The sequence below is a fragment of the Channa argus genome, chromosome 5 (assembly GCF_033026475.1).
Source record: "Channa argus isolate prfri chromosome 5, Channa argus male v1.0, whole genome shotgun sequence".
Taxonomy (NCBI): Eukaryota; Metazoa; Chordata; class Actinopteri; order Anabantiformes; family Channidae; genus Channa; species Channa argus.
Genome location: NC_090201.1, coordinates 21,361,202 through 21,377,440, shown reverse-complemented (window position 1 = coordinate 21,377,440; position 16,239 = coordinate 21,361,202). Strand labels below are relative to the sequence as shown.

Genomic DNA, 16,239 nt, shown 5'->3' with positions numbered 1-16,239 from the left:
CTGTAACTTCATTATCCACCCATCAGGAAAACACTGTGGGTTTGTTTAAATACTGAAAAAACAAACATGTTATTGGTTCTGTCTCCTGTTCTGATATACAACACAACGATAAGACTTGTTTTGATATCATTTATTGTGGTCTGAATATATTCCTGCTTTGTTTCAAATCTGAGATCTATGGTTTCCTAGGACACATGTGGCTAGTGATCTAATGTCTAAAGGTGTCATCGCTACTGCTCCATGTCCAGCTTCACCGCGACTGTGCTGGGCTCCACAAAGGCAAACAAAAGAGAAGCCGGAGATCCTCTGTCTCTGGTCTCTCATCTCCCATGCACACATGCTGGTTCCCTGTCAAGCGGATGTCATGTCTGCTCTAAACGGCTGCCATCTCTGCTCTCCAGCTGGATCCCCATGTTTTTTCATCTTGGGCAAATTCCACTGATGCTTTTCAGAGATGAGTGACAGGCACAGAGTCATGAAACAGAGGAAACACAGAGGAGTGGTTCAGCTAAAATAGAACTGGGGGTCCCCAGTTAAACTGAACATTTCTGTAACAATGACAGAACCCCGCTGATCTGAACTGCAAACAGAGCCTTTTTCATTAGATGGTGGAAGCAACAGAGAGTTAAAGTAGAGCAAGAAGCCGTATTTAAAAACAAGATGAATACTTTGCCTCAAATTACTCATATCTGAGGATCAGAGATTATTCTGCTCTAAATCAAGCTGTCATGTAATTACATTAACAACGCTGGTAACTGAGAGGTATATTTAACCAGCGGCTCTAAATCAAACCTCGCCCTGGAAAACAATATTATCTCGTTAGCGGCGAGGCAGCCACCAGCACAGATCTCCTGTTGGACTGCAGGCCACCTGAGGACACTATTAAAGGAGCATCTGACCTGTCCACCCACTGACAGCTCAATATAAATGTTCCTCTTTTTAATAGACCGTCTTGCTGAAAAATATGTCGACAAACCTTTTAAAAAAAAGCCATTTCAGGAGAACTCCAATGGTTACACCCATTACATTTTATGCTCCAGTCCATTCACATAAACTTGATGCTCAGCCTCTGTTGCCGTTTTTATGGTCCGACGTGGACACTGCACTGCACTTCATTCCTAGGGAGATGTGAGCCAGAAGGCGAAAAGTCATGGAGCGCAGCCTGGAAGATGGAGGCAAGCAATTGATAGACTGCATTTTAGAAGCTTATATTTCACTTTATTCAGCAGCCTCTAGTGAATAACTACCCTACCATATGGTAGCATTAGTTTAAAAGAAAAGAGGAAACTACCTAAGGCTGAACGGCTGACGAGTTTCCCTATGACTTCCTTTCTAACACTGCCTGACTACAGATGAGCACTCATGTCTGTTAGGATTTATATGATCAAACTGCATGGAAAAGACCTTTCAGGGGACTGTTAAGGAAAGTGTGGTAAATTTACAACTGAGGCTTGTGAATCTATAACAGTAAGTACAAGAAATTAGCGTTTAGGGAGGGCAATAAACTTTGCAGATATGTTGTCTGACATTTTGAAGTAGTACTGTATTGCCAAGCTGCGGAAGAGTCTTCACCAGTTGTAATGACAGCGGAGCTACAACAACCAGCCCTCAAAAGGAAAAACTACATTCTCAAGAGGAATATCAATCGATCGTGACAAACCTGCCTTACATCTCAAAGCGAACTGTTCCATTAATTAGATTTACAACATTGTAAAGCAACACAAGTGGCTTTTATGGATATTTGTGGATCCAATTACTGTGTGTGATAAAGATGTTACCTGTAACCCATGAAGAATTATCCCCTGACTCAATTTTGATTTTCTAGGCTTGAAACTTTGATGTTTTAGTTTCCACTCACCTCTCTTATACCATAGCATGTGTTAAGGCTGCAGCAGACTGTCAGGTTTGGTGTGTGAGAATGGACCCAAGTGTTAAAACAATGAGAGGGAAAGTGATATATTAGGGAACTTTAATTTGAGACATGAGGTAAAGTACATAACAAAATTCACTCCTGAAGGAGTTTGCAATCAGGCATGTAAACTAAAACCTAGAAATGGCCACTAAGGAACTTAACCAAGGTGAAGCTGACAGACTGTAGAAACTGGAATGACATCATTCGCAACTAACGAAGATTAACACGAAACTAGGAGAGCAAGACTACGGTACACACAAAGCCTGACTTAAGTTAAGCTAAGAATCCAAATGTAATTACAAAACAAAAAATCAGGGAATGGCATGAACAAGGGCTGGTAATCAAAGAATGAGAGCGTGAGATGTTACCAGAGTTATTAAAGAACACGGGATATCAAAAGGCAAACTAAAATTCACTCCAGAAGGGATGACAGAGGCTGACTTGGCCTTAGAGAATTAATAATTCAAAAATGCATACAAAAACATGAATCGGGGGGGAAAACCTAAAACACAAAGCGGGACCAGAATAACTAAGGCGTCAGACAAGCCAGAATGCAGGGTGTTTCCTCACGGAGAAAATACAGGAGGATCTGGCGGGGAACTGAGGGGAGAGCTGAGCCTAAATGGGCAGGGGACCATGTGTAAACAGTAATGGCTGTTGATGAGTAGTGAAGCTGGAGGAGTGAACTGGGAACAAGAAGTGGGGAAAAGTCGAGAGCAGGAAGTGGAGCTAAAGGGTCGGATCATGACACACAGCTTTTCCAGCTTTAAATATCTAATAATAATATAACTCCAAGCCCCAATAAAAAATGTTAGCAACTAGCTGGTGACGACAGAGGAACATTTAGCAGACTCCAATATTTGTCCTTACATTAAAGAGTGGCTCCAGAAATGGGATGCAAAATTCATGAAAGAATGATGAAGACAGTTGTGTCCAATGGCAAATCTAGAAGTATTTTATGGGGGTGATGAGACTGGGACATGTGCTAAAATAGGGTGGCACGTTTAGAAACACCTTAAAACCTTTTAAAATCACCTCACTGCTCACTGTAGAAAATGCCAAATACATAAATTATGTATTTTAGAAATTCCACCATTTTCGCTTTCAAATAGTCATAAACAGTTGGGGACCAGATTTGGAAAATTATTCGAAAGTGTTGGAACTGCTACTAAATTCTAATCTGACAAACTGTATGAACATAGCTTAAATGTACATAATAATTACATTTATTTATTTTATTATTTTATTTTATTATATGGTCAGTTCTCCTCATACTGAAAGTTCCTGTAGCAGGTAGCTGCCACCACTCTAGCAGGGAGTTCTCCCCCCCCCTCCCCCCCAAAAAAGTTATAATCAATCAATCACATTTCACCGAAAGCGATTAAGAAGAAACCAAAGAGACTCTTTTTTGAAAGTCTTATTCCTAAATCTTCTGTGTGAACTCACTATAAACTCAGCAGGTCGTCATTGCTCTTTGAAATCTTTAATCCCCATGCGCCAGAGGAACTATCCAGACATACGGTCGTAAATATCAAATGTTTGATAAGAGATGAGCAGCTCAGATCTGTCTGAGTGAATCACTGTGACTAAATTTGCAAACTCACGATACTATTGGACAAACTGCTTGAACCTTCAGTTCAGACCCATTTCCCCTCTGTCCCCTTTACTGTATATACGAAAATTATATATGTTGAAGTTTTATGTACTAATTTATATGGACTCGATGGTGTAGATCAGAAAAGGTGGGTCAATTGAGATGGTTTGTGTGATTAAGTCCTTTGAATTTGAATTTCAAACTGAAGGCTTCCACATTCTTTGGTTGCTTTTCTTTGTTTCCTCCATCTGACTATCTCTGCACAAACATGTCTCTGGGTTCTCCAAGTACAAGTGCACCTGTCTGCTTTTGTTCCCATCATGACTTAGACAGCGCTGCCTGCTCCTCTGAAGCTTTTAAAGCTGCTATGATACAATCTATAGACACACAGCCTTGTGCATTTAGCGGAACACCGTTCAACCTAAACACTGTGTTATTCTTAAACCCTACAATTTTTTCGGCAGCAGTTTACTCACTACAAGTAAAATTGAGATGTTCTTTAAAAGTCAACCTCAAGGAAAGAATGTGTAATCTGCGATTCCATGCTAGTGTCCATGCTGCTACTAGATATGGACAAAAACCGATGGAGGATGAAGAGAATTCTTTGGATTCACGCAATAAGCAAAACCTGCAACACCTGTCTGAAGTTTACAGGGTGCATGATATAGTCACTGTCCAAGTCAGCATCCCAGCACTCGTTAGTGAACTGTGTCACATTGTAGTTTTTCAAACATTTAAGAAAGCTAAACATCAGTAGCTCTGGAAGGATTTTCATTAAGACTGTTGCAAATGATTCATGTGCGTCACCATAATTTCGTGGATGTAAATGAGCCCAGTCACAGGGTCTCTGATTTGCATGAGGTACTGTCAACAGCCAAGCAGTTTTGACAATGTTTTTCACATGTCTGCATTAGGAATGGAGCACAGTGTAGAGTGTGTGTGTGTGTTTCCTACACATCAGCTCTGAAAATAAAATTGCCATAAAATACATACTAAATGAGACCAAACACACAATAGAACAGAGCAGCCTTTTCTCCATTTTAACATTAATACCACCAAGGGCACGAGCCCAAATAAAATGGGAGGGTTGCGGCTGGAAGGGCATCCAGCGTAAAAACTCAAGCCAAATCAACGTGCGAAACACGTTCCGCTGTGGCGACCCCTGAAGGGACGAACCGAAAGCCAGTGATCTTTTGTGTGGTAAATTGGTTTATTACGAAAAAAAGAAGGAGTGGAATAGTGGAATACTTTAAATGCACAACAAAGCAATATTGAATTATGTTTTTGGCATTTTGTGGTTTGAGAATAAGGTTAAAAACCACAAATTATTTGAGTTACACATATTTTCCATAAGATAGGTGATTCGTAAATCTTATTTCACATTGTAGACAGAGTGTAAAGACAGGTTACTGACAGCGGAAAGGCCTGAAACATCATCAGTATGTTCAGGTGACACAGATGACAGATGAAAGAAAGCTAATAAAAAAAGTGAAATCCTGCATTGAAATCATGCAGTTGATCTGAAAAAACTCTTTTACACATTACCTGGTCAATAAACGGACAACAATCGTCATGGACGTGACTCTCTTGGTAATATTTTAGAAAGTAATATGTTTTTGAATATGATTGTAAATAATCCGAATTTATAAGTAATAAAAAATAAGGATAGAGGTTAAGAGATACACGTGCGGTATCCACTGACACACATGTACTTTTGAATGTACTTCTTATGTCTCTCATTTCACTTTGGGTTATTTTCAACTTTATTGTTAAGGAGGCAAAAGGTGCCAAACCATTAATTAATATAGTAACAGAGTAATATTAACAATATGTTGGAAATATGAACAATTTCACTTACACTGAAAGTTAATGATATGTAGCAACATGCATTAAACAATATCCCATAGCACCTTTTGTGCAGCAGCGAATCATCGCCACCACAAATTAATCCCTTCAAAATTTCTTCAACACATTTCAACTAAGCATAAACCCAGTAAGAAGGAATTGAGACGTGGCCAATTTGAAAGGGGACTTTACCTCCGTGCTAAGCTTCAGCCAAGCATAGACCATTACCAGCAATACAATTGACTAACTTTAAAGGAGGTTGCTCTAATTGCTGGGTAAGGGCAAGCTTTTAGTTTGTAAGACCCAATTACCGCCATGCTGTTCGCACTTCTCCACTAATTGCATTCATCAGCCGAAATCATTACCACCAGCCTCTCCTTCAATTTCTATCAAAATCCCAAAAATCCTCATTTCTTTGAGTTTTCAGAATAGCTAGCGGTATCTCACAATGAGGTGAAGGATAATAGGTTTACATTTGAGCTGTAATTAGAGACGGAATGGAGACAGAAGACTGCTGGCATATCTGAATCTGACTCCGTATGGGCCCTATCAACTGCAATAAAGCAAAGATTTAACTTTCTGTCCCTGTCAGCCTTTGCTATCAAACACTGATGAGATGGGAACCGACCTTAATGCAAACAGAGTACGGATGATAACATTATGTAGAGGTTGCATCCTGGCCATGTATTCACAAAGACAATTACGTGGCAACGCTGTTCAAACACACATGAAGTACAGTAGTAAGGCCGTGAACACAGACAGCAGGGTGAACATACAACTGGATGTGTGTAAATAAAGTGCTGCAAAATGGGAGATGAAGTCCTAGAAGCCATGTGAACTGGGAAAGTACATTATCATTTGTGTTTAAGCTACAGTAGGTTAGGATGAGACAAGTTGTTCTCGTTAGGTCATCATACGTTTACGGTGCAGTTGGAATAATCGTTGTACCATGTGTGTTTTTTCTGTCCCAAAGAAGTTTGAGCAATGTGGAGGTTTGTTTTAAACCTGCCTGATTACTTATGTTTCTTGCCTCACTGGACCTCTTTTTTAGCAAGGTCACTGTATTCTCTGCAAATAAATTTGTGAGTACAATATTTTACTAAATACATGAATGATGACCACAACTATCAATAGGACCCAGGTCACATGAAACTATCATTTCACTTTAAACGCCACAGTGCAGCAGATGAATAAAAAAATTTCTGATTTTGTTCACCATCCCATTACACACACGATAAAAAGAACAAGCTCAGAGGTGAACCTTGATTTCCTCCGAGCATGTGAATAAAACTATTGACATTTCCTCAGCACATACTCAAGTCCCCTGCTCCCCTCTGTAACACAACCACAGACACACACAGAGTGTACAACCAAGGCCACACACAGCCACTCATGGCTCATGTATACAGCTGCCATTCAGATGCGTATAGCAGGGGACGTTTGATGGTTTTCTAATCTTTGTAGCTGCCACCGGGAGATGGGGCAAGTTGACCCCTGTCATCCCCACAGTGCATCTCAAACAGCACCACATCTCCATCCCAATCTCCCTCTACTCGCTATCTCCATCCACCATTGTGTCGTCCACCTGCTCTCCAAATGTCAGGACGAATGCTCCGCAGCCACATCCCCGCACATCCCCAGGGTGGCTCTGACCTGTTCTGCCGCCACTTGGTATAATGTCATGCTATCCCTGGGCAAGGATTCCACACCGACCTGTTGTGCGGAGTGTGCAGACTGATATATTTGCTATCACACAGCAACACAGATCTAGATAGAGCATATGATGCATTAAAGTGATCTTTGCAGGCCAGTAAACTGGAATAAGACATGTGCTGATGTGATGAGAAGCAACGAGGGAGAAAATGAGGGAGTGTGGATCCACTTTTTCTTCATTCCAATTCTTCTGCTCTAATTTGTGGAGGTAATTAAATAAGGCTTTACCTGACATTTGGAACAGCCAGTAAAACCCACTTTTGTTACCAAGAGACAACACAAAACATGCCCAAAAGTATTTGGATATCTGAAGATTGTATGCATATTGCATGCATATGTGACTGTTGAACACCTCATTCCTTTAGCCTGCTAAGGCTGCGAGGATTCAGCCACAAAACATTAGTGAGGCTGGCCGTGTAAAATAAAATGACCTGGGCCAAAAGTGCCAGATAATGTAGAAGTCTGCTAAAGAATTTTTCTTTTGCATATAGTATGCTTAGCAAGCTTTTATGATACAATTGAGATTGTGTGTGTGTGTGTGTGTGTGTTTCTTACACATCAGCTCTTTTGTTTGTTACTCATCCATTAAAAAAAAACAAATTGTGTAACATTTGTGTAACAGCTGCTATAGCACTGTTGAAAACAAAATGACTAAATCTACCCAGAGCTACTTTTTTTTTATTTTAGAGTTCCAAAATAATCCAAGCCTTTAAAACATTTAGAAATGTGCTCTGCTGCTGCCTGGTTCTCATCAAGACACATCAAGCATGAAAAGCTGTCTTTGCAGCCTTTTATCCTGCAAGGCTGGTACAAGAAAACACACTTCTAATTTATCTCGTAAGCACATTTTACTTTTTTATTTATGTGACACATCTTTATATATCTTTTGCAAAAAATTAATCTGTGACAATGGGGAGAGCTAAAGTTTCTTCCGGATTCTGCCATTAATTTGGTCTCCTGGAGAATTAGTTTGTTCCTAATATGAAACACTGACAATGAAATGAGGAAAAAAGTTAAAGCCAATTTACATAGAATAGAAAAAAGTCCCCTGAAGCATGAAACTCAGCTTGAGAATGAGCCATTAGAGTGCATCACGCAGTTTTAGAAAGTCTCCACCATAAGCAAATATGAAAATATTCCACTGAATCCAAATGAGAGCCAGTGCACAGTTTCATCTTATTAATAAGGCCGCGTGGCCCCTTGTGTGCGTGTGAATATAGAACAGAGGCTTGATTTAAACCCAGCGTAAACCTGAGCTCCAAAGTCATTTTGATTCCAATTTGTGGAGCTATCCATGAGCCATGTGGCTTAATGTCTTATATCCCTATATTTAAAAATATAACAGAGTTTATGACCTGTAAACGGCACTGCTTAGAGCGTTTTTTAGCTCCCAAAGAGGGTCTGTGCTGCTGTGACGTCGTATAACTCAGCTTCAGTGGGAAATGGGGTTTTCATGCTACTACATTTCAGCTTTCGCCCCAACACTGACCAAGAGCTTCGTTTCTGTTTTTTAAATGAGGCAGAGTGAGTTAGTTACTGTGAAGATAAAACTATCCAAGTATCTAAATAGCTCAGTAATGAGACTCCCATTTGACCTGGTCACATCATCAGTCTAAGTCCTATTGATGGGACCAAAACAAATTGTACAGCCGAAAGGTACGTGTTATCTCGATTACTCACTCTCCAGACCAACCCCCTCTCCCTCTCTATTCTTTCATGACTAGCTAATGAATGCAGATGGTGCTCTGGGGGATGCAGTGGTCTTATTACTGGGGTTATGTGTGCACACTGTAAGCTCAGTGTGCTCCAGTCAGGCTATGGAGAAAGGTCCTATTGCCCCCACCTCAATAAACACAAGGGCTAAAGAGGTTTGTTTATTGGGCCCACCTTGTTTTGACCTCCGTAGCTCGGGGACAGTCTGTGTGATTACTGCCACTGTGTGTCAGTGCAGCCTGGGGAGAACGGGGCCAGGCTACTGTGTTGGCCCCCTCTCTCCCTCCTAATAAATCACAGGAATAAGCACACAAACCACAGGAACAGGACGAATGTAAAACCAAAGAGAGAACTGTGTAAGCCCGAAGATTAAACGATTTATCCAACATGTTTGCAGTCAAACAAGTGGGATTTAGCTCTCCACTGTCTGTCTACATCATCAAATACATTCAGTGAAAATAATAAGTATTGATTAGATTATCGCATGAGAAGGTGAAAAGCAAACATAGGATCCTCCCTGAATTATGTGGAGTCTCAGCGGTTGAAGAAGCTAATACAATAAACAGACAGAAGTGTGTGGACATCTAAACATTATGTGATTGCTGTTCACCTTATTCCGAAAATCATTGACATGCAGCTACTATAACCTTCACTCATCTGGGAAAGTTCTTCTCAAGCTTTTAGAAGCTGGCTGCAGGTATTTACTCCCATTCAGCCACAAGAGCTTTAGTGAAGTCAAACAATACGGCCTGGCTTGCAGTTAGTGTTCCAGTTCATCTCGAAGGTGCTGAGCAAGGTTGAGGTCGGAACTCTGTGGAGGCCAGTCAATTTATTCTACAACAAACAGGAAAAAACATTTATTTATGGACCTTGCTTTGTGCATGGTGAAAACAGCAATGTCGAGACAGGAAAGGGCCAACAATTCGCCACAAAGTAAGAAGCATTATTATTAACAACCCCAGAATTAAGCTACAGAAGTGAATGTGAATAAGTGAGTACATACAGTATAGTGTATTAGGTTGGGTTACTCTATTTATGCCTGTGGGTAGATCTGATTTGCAGTAGAAGACAAACCATTTGAGGCACTAGACAAATACCGGGAACAATTAAAAACAGAAACATGGACAAGTACTCACAAAGCTTACTAATCATATTTACAAAGGTAGAATAATAATTACAGCAACATATAAAAATAAAAGCTGAAACTCCACTGAAATCCAATAAAAACTCAAAAAAACCTTAAATGTTAAATGTTTGATATAAACATCTGTACTCGATACAAAAAGTGCAAATCTTCAGCTCAGACTTATGTAAAAGAGCAATAGCAGTAGGAACAAAACTGTTACTGTGCCGAGTAGCCTCGGGGCTTTAAATCTCCGACCGGATGGAATTCACTGGCTAAAGGATGGGAGTCATCACATGCAGCTGGCCGACCGCTGCACCTGTCTGTTGTACGGCGATTCTCAGCTGTGACTCCTCGATTAGCCAACTCGACCGTTTAACGATCTGATCCAGTGAATTTTTTTTCTTTCAGTGGCAGGGTTCCAAACCATGACACAAGTGAGAAAGCTAAAGCAGATTCCAAACTAATATCTTAGTATTCATGACAGGTTTTTCATATGCATATTTATTATAATTTTAACTACATCATTTTACAAATTGAGTCTCATTTGCAGTACCTATCACACACACACTCACAGATTGCTGGCAGCAAACTACTAGAAGACCTGAGCATATGGAGCAACGTGTTCAGTGACTTGCTAAAAGACACCGCAACCGCAACAACTCTACTCACTGTTATCAAAGATTTTCCGCATAAAGTAACACATATGCACATCCCAAATTCATAGATCATATTAATTCCTGCAGGATATGACTGTCATATGTTCACAGCGGAATACTCTGAATAATTGAAGATGGCATTATGCAAGCTAAATTCTCTCGATTGACGTGTGTGCTGTTGTTTAACAGGTCATTTATACAGCAGCCATTTTTCAGTAATACATGAAAATATATATATAAGTAATGCACTGCAAGTAGCTCCTCCATTTTACTTTGCAGGAGGATAACGTTTGACATCAGTAAAGTATTTCATTTAGATTTAATAGACCCCTCAGACAAAATCGAATGATAATAATTTATTTTAGTTTATCCAAAGCTGATCAGTGGTCTTGCATGTCCCAAAGTATGTCCCTTAATTCTGTTACTGTTTTTAATGTTTAACAGGTGATTCTGAAATGACTCTAATGGAGGAGGTATTAAAGTTATTCAGCAGCTGTTAAAGCCAAAGGCTGACAGAGCTACTGTGCGTCGGCTGTCACAGCCTCATTAGACTGGATTTGAGACACACATCTACAAGTCACATGCTTTAATGCAGTTTGTTTCACATTATGTACATGCTCTCCTCCATCTTCTCAGTCTATCCTGTCATGTCCATATCAATGTCTTTCAGTGTTTTTTTTTTGTTTCAGTTAACATGGAGTTGTCTCCCTGCAGCCATTACGTACTGTTTGTCCTCCGGTGGAATAAGGCTCATTATTTTAATGTGTAGTCACAGCTCCTACCGTTACGCCCAGAGATCAGGACATCTCTCCATTAAGGAAAATTGTTTTGAAAAGTCTTGTCACCAACCACACACACACACACACACACACACACACACACACACACACACACACACTTACTGTAATGCTATTACTTTCTTAGATGTGATGCTTGACTTGAAGAACTCCTGAACTGTTGAATTTTCCTGTGCACAAAGCACAACCTCAGCTAATAATATCACTTTATGTTTTTTAAAAGTCAGTGAGATGGACTGTGGGCAGCACGTGCGGTTGATCTGGGCTGTCAGAAATCAGTTGTGACCTACTGTGACTGCCGAGGCCGACGCTAAAACACACCGAGTCTGTGTGAAGCTATCTTGGCTTTTGATTGCTTCAACATATATTATGTGCTTTGATTGGCTTGTTTAGTTTCTGACGTCGCTGTGATTATGTTTTAGGCTATGACCTGCCAAGGGACTGGAGATGAAAATTAGCTTTAAGTTAGCTCTGGTACAATACATCAAACTGCAACATTTTTGTACATATATACAATAATAATTCAGATTCCATATTCAGTCATATGGAGCAGTCGACTGTAATCCAACATAAACGTGTCGTTACAATTTATTCTTACAGCCTGGTGCTGCTCTCTGTTCTCCTGCCGCCCTCAATTCAAAGCTCCCATTATTGAGAAAAAATATTTGAAATCTGTTTTATGGATCACTCTTATTAGACCTTTCCAGACTAATGAATGTAATGGGGATATAAAAATAAAATTACACCAGTGTTGTTCTTTGATCCATGGCTTCTCCATTGAAGCTGTTGATCAGCCAGTAGTGGCAGACTTTGGTTGTTCTGGGCTTCTTGCCCAGAACAATCCATGCTAGTGTGAATGTGTTTGTGTGTGTTATGAATGAAAAAAGAATCCTTTTTTCATTCAAAGCAGCATGTTCAGCCAATAAGAGCATTGATCACACACAGTGTTGTACCTATGTGGCTCCTGTGTGACGATGCGCAGGTCAGCTGTCCCCAGAGAGACACCATACAGACAGTCAGCAGCAGAGCCCTTCTGCACATGCTCTGTAGGTCCCTCTCCCGCATTCTGGAGAGAAACAAAAAAAAAATAGAGACAAAATTCATCACCAGTCAACCATATTTGCATAACATGAACACTCAGGTGTGCAGGCCAGCTCACCTGGGCTCAAGCCAACAAGCTCCCAAAGCTTTGACTTGGCAGTTAGAGGTGTTCAATTACACTAGCTCCTGAAATCACAGAGACTGGATCTTCAACCCGCAGCACACAAGTTTCCCTGAAGTACTTAAAAAGTGACCCCTTCACACAGCATTTTAATTGTAAATTTTTGCAGCAAAATAAGGAGCCATAGTGGATTTAGTTAACCTGCACTTATTTTTGCATTTTTGCAATTTTTTAAGTTCAAGTCAAGTGAACTTGACATAGCTCTATGACATTGAAAAGTGGTTTGCAGACTATTAAAAGAGAACTCAATCAGCCTTATGCTTTTAAATAAAAACAGGCCTTTGCTGCACCAAATAAACCATTAGCCTTTAATATACTGAACAAAAGCTGCATTCATATGTGTGTACAGATATTTATGGACATTTACATACTGCATTGTGAAGATATCTGGCTACGCTGTTGCAGACAAATTTTGCGATCCTTTTAGAAACCATAAATAAACTGCAATTTATAATACCAATTTAGATCTGGAGACAGAGCAAATGAAGTCTGTTTATGCTCTCTGTCTTTTCCTTCCCGCTTGCTGTCATCCTGCTACCTGGGAGGTGACTAATGCTGTTTGTGTGTTCGGTCTTAATGTGCTGTGCTCAGTAATCTTCATGTACTTTCTGCGGACTGTCCAGTAACACTCTCCATCTCCGTCTGAGAGGCCTGGGGAGAGCGGAACAAGCAATGCAATCAGCGGTTCATCTTACTGCCAACAGAGCTGGCCCCCCTCTCCCGTGAATAAGCAATCGCAAATCACAGCTCTGCTTTGAACTCTGTTCCAATGCAGCCGCTCAAATTAGTAAAATGCTTGGTTTGATGCAAAGAGATGAACTCTTGCGTATCTGGCAGAGGCTTGCATGTGAGGAAAATGTTTTTGCTGTGACTGCCTTTGTACTGACAGCCAGAGCTGGGTGAGATCTTAACGAGAGCCTCTAATTCTGTACAGTCTCAGACAGCTGACGCAATCAGGTGTTATGAGCACACGGACTGAAGACAAACACAGACGCAGTTTCTGTAACATCATACACAGATTCACAAAGTCACTAGTTGAAGCCTAAGGGTTACAATTAGGCTCAATGACATTTGGTCACCTGTAGAGTTAAATAATCCAGACAATCCAGGCAAGCAACATTAATCTACTTCACGTGAGTGGTTCAGCGTTTCCAGTTGAAGGCACCACTAACAAATGTTATATATATTTTATCTATGTTTTATTATTTTGAGTAATATTCACATGACACCCACCCACATGGCACTGAGTTGTCAAGAATTGTAGCAATGCGCCAAGAAAGACAAGGAGAAAGAAATGGTCGCAAGGAAACATAGATGTAAACACCTCAGATTACAAATTCTTCTAAGAATTGACTGCAAATATTTTATGAGGATGAAAAGCATTCATTAAACTTATCAAACCTCAAGGTCTACATCTAAGTCAGCTGCAGTGCTTGTCTAAAGCCATAGTTTGGATTTTTTTCTGGCCGCTGCAGACCATTACATTGGAAAAGTTCAGTTGAGTGTATGAGTTTGATTTGATCTATAAGTTTGTTCTTCGGGGACCGAAGAGTTAAATTAACTCCCACTGAGTTAGAAAATACATTTTCACCTGCAGCCCTTATAGTTTGGCACAACATCAACGCATACCGCCTACAACTCCACACCTGACGAAGCAGTGACATTATCAAAATGTTGAAATCAGGAAGATTGCTGCATATGCAGCACTTGTAATCTGGATCATGGCAGTTCAACTTCACTTGCAGTTTATTACCTTTAATTTCCTCCACTTCTATTTATTTAAAGAAATATAGAACCATGTTAAATATTTCAGCGCTGGTTCTCAATCTTATTCTTAGCTCCTGGTTATATGATGAGAGAAAACTAATAAGTCTGTTGTAAGAGATGATCTGCAGTAATAATTGGAATTTGATTGCACGTTGCCCTGGTTGTTGAAAATGCAATGTTGTAGCACCCAGTCTGAGTGTTTATAGAATTTTGATTTGGACAGTGGGGTGCCTGGTTTAATTCTAAACATGATTTAAATCTACTCTAGCATCTAATTTTCAATTTCCATCTTGTGCCTGGTTGTGTTCAGGTGGCTTGTTGGAGCCAGTTAACAGGAAAATTATTCCACCTGATGGATGTGACACTGAGACCAGGTGGCTCATCACAAAATGGCCTGATCAGGGTAAACATATTTAGGCACAGGTTAAGTTTTGATTTTAGATGTTGGAGGTCCACATACTTACTTCTGCTGCGGTTTCCATTGGTTTTCATCAGGGCAACACGACATCTCTGAGCTGAGCACTGTTTGTATTAACTCAAAAATTAACACTGTAGTGAATTTATTACACAAATATAATCTCTTCAATTGTGCATGTAAGGTCTGGGAGAGCATTTTATGACTAGACTGACAACAAATATGCAAAGGATTATTCTCTTGCTCAGCTTGTTTTTAATACTTTGATATTGCAAGAACAATAACTTTTTTTATAAAATGTCTTCAAGATTGCATATATTCAGGACAATAAGGACATAATTACATTGGAACCATCCTAAAACTTCAAAACACATACTGTTTTCCTTTCCCACAAATCATGGTCAAATATTAAATAATATAATACATATTAAAAAATAATATTTAAATATAATTTAATATAAATATTAAAAATACAAGATGGATATATTTACCTAGTTCACGATCTTTATAGATCGTGAACTAGATTGTGAACTAGAAGCTAGTTCTTTATAGATCGTGAACTAGAAGCTATTCCGTAACTGGAATTTTAAAAATTCTGATGTTGGTGACGTAATAAAATTAATTTAATTCTCATTATCATTAGTGGTCTCATACATTAATAAAACATGTTTCACATGCCCCTCCTTACAGTAGGTCACGGGGGTCAGTGTACACACTTCATAATTAACGTACTACAGTGTTTGTTTTTCTAAATGCAGTACCTGTGTGTTACTGTACGTGAAGCACATGAGCTGCAGTAGCATAGAACTGTGAAAAAAGCAGAAGGAGCAGATTGTACATTTTAGATGACGGTGCCTTAAAAATGCTGATTTACAGTATCTGAGCCCCGAGTTTGACAACCTGACCACCTACAAAACCACCAAATGAAAAGTGCTTCTCATTCACCCATTTGCACACTCACACACCGATGGTGGCTGTCGCCATGCAAGGTGCTCATCTGACCCACCGGGAGCAATTTAGGGTTTGGTGTTCTGCCCAGGGACGTTTTGACACGTAGCCACTGACCCTGTGGTCCAACTGCCTTAATAGCAGCCGCCCTCCTCTTTCTTATTAGTGATTCACACAGCTCATTGTTAAAAAAATAAATAAATCCTTCTCCTCCTCTCTGATTGCAGCCTAATGGACAAACCTAATCAACACACAAATTTCCATGTGCACACACACACACACACACACACACACTTGCCCAATCTTTTACAAAACAAACTTCCCCCAGAGCGCCTATTGCCTCATAGCAGCTGTGAGTCGATGGGAGCAATAAGACAGAGAAGTGTGTTTACAGCTGATACATGAAACCGAGTGGACAAGCTCGAGGTGGCTGCTGTGGTTCTGTGGTTGGAGGGCAAAACAAAACTAGTGGTGCTGTTTATGTTAGGCGTTTTTCTTTACCTCTTATCTAAATATGACACACTGCTGGTT

The 16,239-nt window shown here is 40.0% G+C and overlaps 1 protein-coding gene across 1 annotated transcript in view; it reads right to left on the bottom strand.

The window, feature by feature from the left end:
* Positions 1-16,239, bottom strand: part of tafa3a (TAFA chemokine like family member 3a) — an 87,184-nt gene that overhangs the window by 23,837 nt on the left and 47,108 nt on the right. Inside the window, exon 2 of the mRNA XM_067505959.1 lies at positions 12,310-12,422. Within this exon, the coding sequence (XP_067362060.1) occupies positions 12,310-12,421 (112 nt within the window). The 5' untranslated portion in view covers position 12,422. The remainder of the gene's footprint in view (positions 1-12,309; positions 12,423-16,239) is intronic.